The sequence below is a fragment of the Poecilia reticulata genome, chromosome 9, assembly GCF_904066995.2.
Source record: "Poecilia reticulata chromosome 9, P_reticulata-male-v2, whole genome shotgun sequence".
Lineage (NCBI taxonomy): Eukaryota > Metazoa > Chordata > Actinopteri > Cyprinodontiformes > Poeciliidae > Poecilia > Poecilia reticulata.
Genome location: NC_088838.1, coordinates 20,151,438 through 20,161,758, shown reverse-complemented (window position 1 = coordinate 20,161,758; position 10,321 = coordinate 20,151,438). Strand labels below are relative to the sequence as shown.

Sequence of the window (10,321 nt, the reverse complement as noted above, 5' to 3'; positions counted from 1 at the left end):
ATCACACTGGACATCCGTATTGACTCTAACACCACAGCAATTCATTTAATCAGGAACATTATGAGATCATGCTGGTCTAATAAAAACCCTAATGAATTTTACTTAAAATTGAAACCAGAAAAGTAAGCTTCTTTCTCTTTCATTAAGAATCTCAAAACTGCGTTTTTTTTGGTCTGCTGGGATTAGAAAATAATATTTATATTTGATATGTGCCATAAAAATCAGAGAGACAATAACTTTGATTCAGGTCAAATGTTTACTTAAACTAAGATGATATGCTATTAAGCCATTAGGGAAAGCCCATATGATGATTTAATTGGTTTGAAGGTTCTTGATAGTTTTTTCATCACATCTGAGTTGCTGTATTTTTCGGACTATAAGCCGCTTCTTTTTTTCCACACTTGTAGCCCGGTGCGGCTTTTCTGTGGATTTTTCTTCAACCACCAGGGGGCGCTTTAGCAGGAAGTGAATCATTGGAAGTCAAAATTGGAAATCAAAGAAGAAAGTGGTAATTTTTATTTAGAACAAGTACATGCTAGCTGCAGGCACGACAGAGGAATGTTGTCAAATTCATACCTCCTCATCATGGAAACAACACAAAGAAGTTCATATGATGCTGCTTTTAAGTTGAGGGTTATCGATCTGGCAGTACAGGAGGGAAATAGAGCCGCTGAACGTAAGCTCAGTGTGAACGAATCCATGGTTCGAGGTCCGTGTCCTCCCAGCAGCCTCTGCTGCGTCCTTGTGGAAAACAGAGCGGCGGAGAGACCAGCAGCTTATAGCCCGGTGTGGCTTTTATTTGTAGTTTCCAGGTTTTTTTTTTTTTTTTTTTTACTTTGTAGATGCGGTTTATAGAAAGGTGTGCTCTATAGTCCAGAAAATACGGTTAATAGAGGGACGCCTGGCTGTTTCCTTTTTGAAAAATTAAGCTAAAAAAGCTAGCCATTTTTTTTTAAGTTCTGAAAATTTTTTCATATCTAATACATAATCACACGATCATGACTGCATGAAAATTAATTAGTCTTCACTACAGCAATAATCTTTTAATCAACTGAAACAAAACATATTCTCTTAATGTAAGAATGAGACAGCAAAAAATAGACAAAAACACTTCTTGATTTTGAAAACAAATGGTTTTATGATACATTTTGATACACCCATTAATCTATCCAAGATAAATATTTAGAAATTATACAACATGAAGCATGGGATGATCAAAAATACCAAAACAAAAGTGTGAGAAATATATTGAAGTTTCTTTAACTGTAAAAACTTACTGCCCAACTATTAATTTGTCAGAGTTTGAGTTTTGATAGTTCTTGGAAGATGAATAAAAGGGAAAGGGTTTTGGTACAACACTGCCTCAAGCTATGTGTCATGTGATATAGCCCACAAGAACATAGGTATTTATATTAATGTGTGTGACTGAATGTGAATTTAAGCCATCTATATAATCTCTTTCTAAAACTGTGTTGTCAGCTGATAATTACAGACATACTGATGAGCTTATTTATTTACAAATGATGTTTATATTTAGTAAGGATTTTTTTTCTAAATAGCTAGAATATTATAACAATACATTTATATACAATTCTGCATTATTCATCAAATTTTGTTGACCATGTTCACACTACTTATGTTAACGAAACCCAATCAAACTGGCTATAAGACTAGATACTGTAAATTAACTGTATTCTCAATAAAATTAAAGTGGAATGTAGAAAAAGGCAGCAGATATAATGCAGTCTTAACTTAGGCAACCAAGCGCTCGCTGTTGTTTGTTAATTTCTCTGTGATTGAGTTGTTTTTTCCCAAAATATCACTTTCTGTCATGAAGTGGGTTTGAGGTGGTAAGGAGAGACGCAGGCTGAATCCCAAGTTGTAGTGAAAATGATGATTTTAATGATGACAGCTCAAAACAGTCCTACACAGACGGCATGGCAGAAAGTTAGCGCACAGCTAATTACCGGTAGCTACTGACACACAGAACTGAAAACAAGAGCTAACGCTAACCAGGACTTTACAGTTCGGACTTTACAGACTGGAGAGCAGCGACGTGAGACAACAACAATGGACATTAGACGAGGACCCGACAAGAGACAAAGACAATAGGTGGGCTTATATACACAGGGAGGATAATCTATGAGGGGCCGTTTAGGACAAAATCTGTTTTGTCTCTCACACACTACAAAAAACTCACGCACACTCAAAAAATACTCAAATTCCGTATACACTACTAAAATGTCACACACGCATACAAATTTTATTTTTCTCGCACACATACACTGTACTAACTTGTCGCACACACACACATACAGTGGACTAACATGTCGCACACAAATGTTATCTTTCTCGCACGCATACACTGTACTAACATCTCGCACACACACACACAAAATACTACAATTGCGCACATACATCTCACACACGCAATTTTTTTTGTCTTACTCACAAGACTAAAATTGCACATATAAACTAATAAAATATAGACTCGTTATTTTGTATGTGAGAGAGGGAAATTTTTTTTGTGTGTGAGAGGTGTCACGGAAGAGGCGGGGCATAAGTTAGCTTCAAGTGAGATATTTCAGCTCCACAGTGTAAGCGGCGTTTAGCTTAACGTTTATCCGATTTATGAACGCTAATCTACCGCTCCCTCCTCAAGTGTTTGGAGGTTCACCAAGGGCTTATTCCGGTTCTAAGGCTGTTTACTCTGGCTCTATAACGCTGGTTCTAAGGCCGCTTACTCCGGCTATAACGCCGTAAGGCCGCTTACTCTGGATTTAAACGCCGGCTATAACGCCGGTTATAAGGCTGCTAATGTAAGCGTGAAAATTGTAGTTATGAGAATGTAAAATGTTTTATTAAAACGGCTGGCCGAAATAAGCGTTCATAAATAGGATTAACCTTGAGCTAAACGCCCCTTGCACAATGGACCTTACCAAGCTCCGCCCAGAAATGTCCTCGAAAGTCCCACGTGGCTGCATTGTCTCACAAACAAAGCCTAGTGGACCTTAGTTTCTATGTGTGGACATGGCGTCTTTCATTTCAACTGACTCTGCAGAGTATTTCTGAGTCGATTAGTTTAGCATTTCTGCCGGATTTTCACAAAATATCAGCCATGACAATGGACAGGGGAACCAACAAGTTCATGTAATCTTTTTTGGACGACATCAAGGTATTTGAGCCATGCGATGCCTCCAAGATTGTGTGAATTGCAGCTAAATGCTACCAGTCGATGAGGAAAACAGCAGATCCTCAGACCCTCAGCATAAATATAGCTGTGGACAAGATCACTGATGCCTATTGTTCTTGCAAGGCTGGGTAAGTCAGGCATTCATGGTTTTGAGGGTTACTTTTGAAATCAGTGATTTCTGTTGTTTTCAAATGTTTGAGTAGGCCTGATACACGGTACTCGGTGCTATCGTGTCTAACACGATTAGTGTGGGTAACACGATTTCAGTTTAGTAAAAAGCCTTTTCAGGTTAAATAAAATCTTTAATGTATGTGAGATACGGTACACATTGCATATTGATCTGTTCAGCTAACAAAAGATTGTGTAACAGACAGGCTTCAAGGTGTAGAAGTTGTATCAGTACTGCCATTATGCTGTACTTGGCTAAAGGGTTTTCATAATGGATGTGTTTATTATTTACTTTGTTGTTTTCATTCACTAAACACAAAGAAAGTAAAGCAATAATACTTACACTAGCAGACACTCCTTTGTTCTTATTGATGCTACGACGGTTGAGCTGCAAATGCGGCCGTGCACAAGCTTTGATCCAAGCACGGCTTTTCGTTTCAAATTTTGGAAATCTGTGAATTTTAGTTCCATAAATACAATCAGGATACCTGACATCGCCTGTACAGATACCCCACTGACGGTGGAGAATCTTTCTTTTTCGAGTCCTGACGCAAAAACTTTCTGCCGGTCTGCTAGTCAACAATGTACATTAGCATGTGTTTACTACTGTAGCTTGTGTTTGTGAGATGGTCATGCACGTGGTAGCTGCGCTGTGACGTGAAATGGACATTAGCCAATGAAACGCAGCCCCTGTGGTAAGGTCCATGGAGCTCCAATATCTAACTTGAAGCTAACTTCACTGTGGTATAACGCATGCGTGATCTGATCTCCAAATTATGCCCCGCCTCTTCTGTGACACCTCTCACGCACACAAAAAATTTCCCTCTCACATACAAAACTGAGTCTCTCACATACAAAATAACGAGTCTATATTTTATTAGTTTATATGCACAATCTTAGTCTTGTGAGTAAGACAAAAAAAATTGCGTGTGTGAGATTTTAGTAGTGTATGTGCGCAATTGTAGTATTTTGTGTCTGCGTGTGCGAGATGTTAGTACATTGTATGTGTGCGAGAAAGATAAAATGTGTGTGCGTGTGCGACATGTTAGTACAGTGTATGCAGGGGTGAACGTAAGGGGGTACGGCAGGGTACTCCGTACCCCTAAAAGATTTAGAGGGGGTATGCAGTACCTGCAAGAGTGTAAAGCGGCTGTCTGCTGTAAAGAATCATTGGGTTCACTGTGCAGCCATGAGTTAACCCGCTAATCAGCCGTGACTGATTAATTTTTCAAGAACAATCTTAAACACGACTTAATCAGTTAATAAATAACTTTTATCCCATTTCATATTGTTTCTGAACTCTTCATGCTTTACTAGATCAGGGCTGCAACACGCGGATCGCAGAAGGTTTTGAGTCGATCTCAGCATTAGGTGACAAACTGAATGCCGCCAGGAGACTGAGACCAGCACGTCCTCCTCTGATTGGCTTAAAACGTTCATAACTTTATTAAAGAATAACAACAACAAAATCAACAAAACGTGTTCAAATTAATGACCCAACAACAATAATAATCTCAGTGATTATTGTTTCAACAAGGTGTTGTGCAATTCTGTGCTTTTCGGTTCCATTACCAAAATAATGAGCAGAACAGGAGTTTAAAATGAACTAATCAACCACCGCTGTGTTCAAAGAGCATTTATTAATGATATCAAAATAAATATCAAGCCTGAAAACCTAATATCGTAACGGACTGAATGTTATGTTTTTAACGTAATCTCTAGTCGGCTTGCGGAGCGCAGGAGGTTGCCAATAACAAAGAGAGACTGAGAGTAAAAAGGTGCGAGTGGGTTAGAGTTGATCATCTGTTCAGGTTGCTTTACCTTTGCTGTGGCTCATTACAGCCGTTGTAGTTTCTGAACGTTCAATAAAAGACAAACTTGGACTAAATCCCTCGTTCTTTGTGAGTATATGTCATTTACAACAAACATCAAACACTGTAAATATGTTTCATTCAGTATTTAACAAATAAATGGCTTCTAACGTGATAATTATGTGAAATTAAATTAATTGTCTAATATAAAGAATAGTTTGGGGCTGTTGGGCTCAGAGTCTGAGAGGCTTTTCCTTTATCAAACTTTGTTTTGCCTCTTAGTGGAAATATTGATGTTGATGAGATTTTCTCCCAAATAATAACCCTTTTCAACCTTTATAGCTCCACTGTTGAAAATGAGGCTCTAACATTCACAAATGACGTTGAAATAAAATCCAGTCCAACATCTGGCTTGAGGTGATTCCTCTGGAACCAGTTGGAGGAAAAATATCCCAACTTCAGAAAATGAGCTTTAACCTAACAGAGCTCTGTGGTTCCTCCTATCAGTATGAGAGTCAGGGTGAGGAGGTGCCATGTTAGGAAGAGAAGTGGAAGCTGGAGGATCTTCAGAACAAACAGGTCATGATGCTGGGCTACTGATTATCCCTCTGTCTGGACACAAGATCAATATGACCAGATTAAAAGCTAAAATAAACGGTTATATGCCAGACATGGAAAACTGGGATGCACTCCATGCCAGGATGTTCAGAATTTAGGTCTCATGGCATCTCAAGGTGTCAACATTGCAGCCAGTGGGCTGAAGGAGGAAATGCAGCTTTATTTTGTAGCAATTCAAGAGCTACCCAGCTTTTATCGCTTCGCAAAAATGTCATCAGCACAGAAACTCCAAAGCACACAAAGAAGCAATATATATATATATATATATATATATACTGGATAAATGTGTGCGACAAGTTAGTACAGTGTATGTGTGCGAGAAAGATAAAATGTGTGTGCGTGTGCGAGCTGTTAGTACAGTGTATGTGTGCGAGAAAGATAACATTTGTGTGCGTGTGCGAGCTGATAGTACAGTGTATGTGTGCGAGAAAGATAACATTTGTGTGCGTGTGCGAGCTGTTAGTACAGTGTATGTGTGCGAGAAAGATAACGTGTGTGTGTGCGAGTTGTTAGTACAGTGTATGTGTGTGTGTGACAAGTTAGTACAGTGTCTGTGTGCGAGAAAGATAAAATGTGTGTGCATGTGCGAGCTGTTAGTACAGTGTATGTGTGCGGGAAAGATAACATTTGTGTGCGTGTGCGAGCTGTTAGTACAGTGTATGTGTGCAGTGGCGCAAAAAGTGGGTATGCAGGGTATGCAACGCATAGGGGCGCAGCACCAGAGGGGGCGCCAAAACCCCGTCTGGAGGGGGCGGCGCGCCGATGATTGTTTTCCCATACACTTCGGCGCGTGTAACGCTCCTTCACCTCGCGCACATAACGAGGTAAATGTAGCGAGTTTTACCCTTCACGTATCGTCGCCTCGGGGGGGGGGGGAGCGTCGCTCCTTCACCCTGACGATCCTTCCCTCAGGAGGTGGGGGGCGCCGATCTATGTTTTCGCATCCACCTAAATAATGTGTAGTTGCGCCACTGTATGTGTGCGAGAAAGATAACATGTGTGTGTGTTCGAGTTGTTAGTACATTGTATGTGTGTGTGTGCGACAAGTTAGTACAGTGTATGTGTGCGAGAAAGATAAAATGTTTAAAATGTGTGTTTAGTAGTGTGTATACGCAATTTGAGTATTTTTTGAGTGTGTGCAACTTTTTTTAGAATGTGCGTGAGTTGTTTTTGAGTGTGCATGAGTTTTTTGTAGTGTGTGAGAGACAAAACATAGATTTTGTCCTAAACGGCCCCTCATATTAATCAGGTAACTAGACACACCTGGTAAGCAATCAACAGGGAAGACAGGACAGAACAGGACTAAACACAGAAAACTTCAAAAATAACTACACAGAAAACACAGAACCTAACACTTTCCTCATGTTTATCGGCCAGTGATGAGATCCAACTTTTATAAATAGATAATTCTTGCTTTAACAAATTCTAAGTAATAAATCAGGCAATTAAATCTAAGACCAATACAAGAGCTTCAACAAAAGTCCTGCTTCCATAAGCAGGTGTTGTGAAAAATCTGATGCAACATCATTAGTGCCAGAAAAGAGAGAAGGAATCTGCTATCTCCTAAACTCTCTCTAGTTTTGAATACCCCAGTCGATATATTTATATGAATATTTTCTTCGTGGTATCAGTTTTGTGTGCTGAGGACGGGGAAAAAAGAGATCTTTGTTTGGTGATGAAAAGCATTTATATCACATCTCTCTTTTTAAGACATCCAAAAGGCAGTGATAAACCATATTCCATGGTCATGACATAGCCAGAGATAATGTTCTGGTCGCATGACTCAGCAGATGGAGTTTATAAAAGTTCCTCTAGTGGCTAAATTCCCCTCAGACATCCAAACATGATGCTGCTGCTCGGTTTGTTCGGCCTACAATTTCTTTGTTTTGTGGACTGCTACCCCAGTGGGGCTCCCACCGGCGCCTGTAAGGACATGATGCCTCAGCATGCAGGAGTTGTCCCTCAGACGTCACCAGCTCCGTACACCATTCTCACCAACATGAAGCGGTACCTACCTGGCATGCCTGTTACCGGTAAGATCTTCAATACTCCAATAGGAAAGGAATATAGAAACCATTAGATCCATCATTCTTTTTCACTGTTTCAATGTAAGGAGATGTTTGTAAAAATATAACCCACCTACGTTTGGTGTGGGTAACTTCTGCTTTGTTATGCGCCTCTGCAGTCACCATTATCGGACCGGAGTACAGAGGGGTCCTTTTGGAAGCCCGAAGAGAAAATTTCAATGATGCTTATGGAAGCTGGAAAATCCCTCCTCCAGACACCAAATTTCTCCAGGTGCCCTCAACATTCAGATCAAAACTTAATAAGAAGAAATGTCTTCTGAAAAAAATTGGCTGTAAATGTGGATTTAGACCTTGTTAGTTCAGACTTCTGATTGTATTCACAAATCTTCAAATTTATCCATAGAAAATACTTGACAAGATAAAGATTGGCATCTATTTTTCTTTAATTCTTAAATATGCTATGCTCACAGTGCTCTGGAAATCCACAAGGTGCCATAACTCATGCCAACATCAACCTGAAGAGTAACACCACAGTCTACACCTGGATACCACATGACATTATGCACCCTGTGTACTTCAAGTAAAGTCATTTTTTCTATTTTATATTTTTTCAGACCTTGATAAAGATTTTGTTTTATTAAAATCTTTGTTTGTGTACACATTGTGTTTTACGTGGATGTGTTTTATAATGTTAAAGTGTTTTTTATTTTCTTATTCAGGGCCACAGTAGCTCAGCAGCGTGCCGTCTACTGGATAAATGTGAGGTCCAACATTCTGCCCAGTGGTAAGTGCAGTACAGCAGATTCGCCAACAAAATAAAAAAATGGTGAGAATAGTTGTGCATTTTATTCACCAAATATTTTGATTTTTAGAGGACCTGGGTGGTCTTAAGATGGCGACGAATGCAAGTGCAGGAATTGCTGAAGAAAACCCTCTTCTTCTCTTCTTGATATATTTTTTGGTGATACGGATTTTTGGGTAAACAAGAAACATTTTTCCCATGACTTTTCTTGACTGTTTTTGTGCATCCCAATGAAAAAAATAAAGAAGTTTTCAGTGTTGATTATTTGAACCCAAAATGTTGTCACACAGATTAAACATATGTTCTTTTTTTTTTTTTAGGTTTCGCTAAATAAAAAAACATTGTAGTTATGTCAAGCTAAGATATTGAAACTCAATAGCAAACATAGAGCTATAATTTGCTTAAAAAAAGGCAGGTTTAAAAAAAAAGACACTGTTATGGATTGACAGGCAAAAAGTGGGTTATGTGTGACATGCAAAGTCTAACTGTGCTGGTTTGTTATTGACTTAATTTCATTTCAAGTATTGAAGAGCTTGTAATGACCTGGTTTTTCCACATGGTTTGATCGCTAACCTAGATTTCTAGCATGATTGTGAACACAAACACGAAAGAGGCTTAAAACTTGCATCACATCTGTCTTTCGAAGCTGAACATCCCACATTCTCTGCGTCATGCCACTGTTTGCTGATGTTCTACGCACTTGGAGTCTGATGAGGAAAAACAGTTAATAAATTTACCTGTGACATGGAGAACATGTGATCCTGTTTTATTTGTTTGAAAACAATTTTGTTGGAAACAACTTAACACTTATACCCTATAGACAATTGCAAAATTTCATGTTTTAGTCACATCAGTCATGCTGAAAGTTTACTAGAAATATTAATATTTTGGACCAGTTTTCTGAATTTAAGAGAGAGAGAGAGAGTACTTCTGCTACAGGAAATGCAGAAAGTTAACGTTTGCCTTTTTAAGCAGTTAAAACAACCTTGAGTCTGGAACTGAAAAGAAAAGAAAAAACTTGGAGAGAAAAAGAGAATGCCCCAGAACACAAATGCGCTTCCTTGGCAATCCCTACCAGGCTGTGTGGAGAAACTTTAACTTCTCTACAGTGAAATCTTTGTGTTTAAAAAGATACAGATTTATTCTGATCCGAGAGTGATGAGTAAACATTGAAATTAAATATGCAAATGGAAATGTTTATGTGACTGAAAATCTAAAGTTCAAAATATTTGAATTTCTTCCTCTTTTTTACTTTTAAGCAAGCAACATTGTAATATTATTAATATATTGTTACTTGTTATACCTTCTTACAGTAAGTTAGGTCACTTATATACTTTTGTGAAGAGCATTCCAGTGAGTGAGAGAGATTAAGGTGAATTCATTTTATGACGCTTCAACAGCGTCACAAGAGGCAACCAGAATTTCAAACAGCCCTGATTTTTATGAGACCGTATAATTGCTGATCAGTAGCTGGTTGTGAGATGTTCATTGCTTTTTGTTACCCCCAGCATACAGCAAAATGTGTGACACACGATTTGGCCAAGACTCGGCTCAATTACTAAAATTGTTTCACGACAGGAAAATTGCTTAAAAATGGGCCAAAAATTGCATGGCTTATGCCCAGGTTCAAGGTTACGAAAGCAGATTCAAATTTGAGCAAAAGAGGACTTTGAATGAATTCAACCTAGATTCATTTTTAATT

At 38.7% G+C, this 10,321-nt stretch overlaps 1 protein-coding gene across 1 annotated transcript; it reads left to right on the top strand.

Annotated features, from left to right (window-relative positions):
* Nucleotides 1-7,604: 7,604 nt before the first annotated feature.
* Nucleotides 7,605-9,371, top strand: LOC103470227 (putative defense protein Hdd11-like). Its single transcript, XM_008418499.3, has 5 exons — nt 7,605-7,823; nt 7,976-8,088; nt 8,288-8,397; nt 8,537-8,601; nt 8,690-9,371. Exons 1-5 carry the CDS (start codon nt 7,634-7,636, stop codon nt 8,797-8,799), a joined length of 588 nt encoding a protein of 195 aa, XP_008416721.1. The 5' UTR covers nt 7,605-7,633; the 3' UTR covers nt 8,800-9,371.
* Nucleotides 9,372-10,321: the final 950 nt, after the last annotated feature.

Bases quoted from the DNA above. Each gene is read 5' to 3' on its own strand.
- LOC103470227 (XM_008418499.3), top strand. From the start codon at position 7,634: ATGATGCTGCTGCTCGGTTTGTTCGGCCTACAATTTCTTTGTTTTGTG. The intron at 8,089-8,287 runs GTGCCCTCAACA...CTATGCTCACAG, and splicing joins CAGACACCAAATTTCTCCAG to TGCTCTGGAAATCCACAAGG. The intron at 8,398-8,536 runs GTAAAGTCATTT...TTTCTTATTCAG, and splicing joins ATGCACCCTGTGTACTTCAA to GGCCACAGTAGCTCAGCAGC.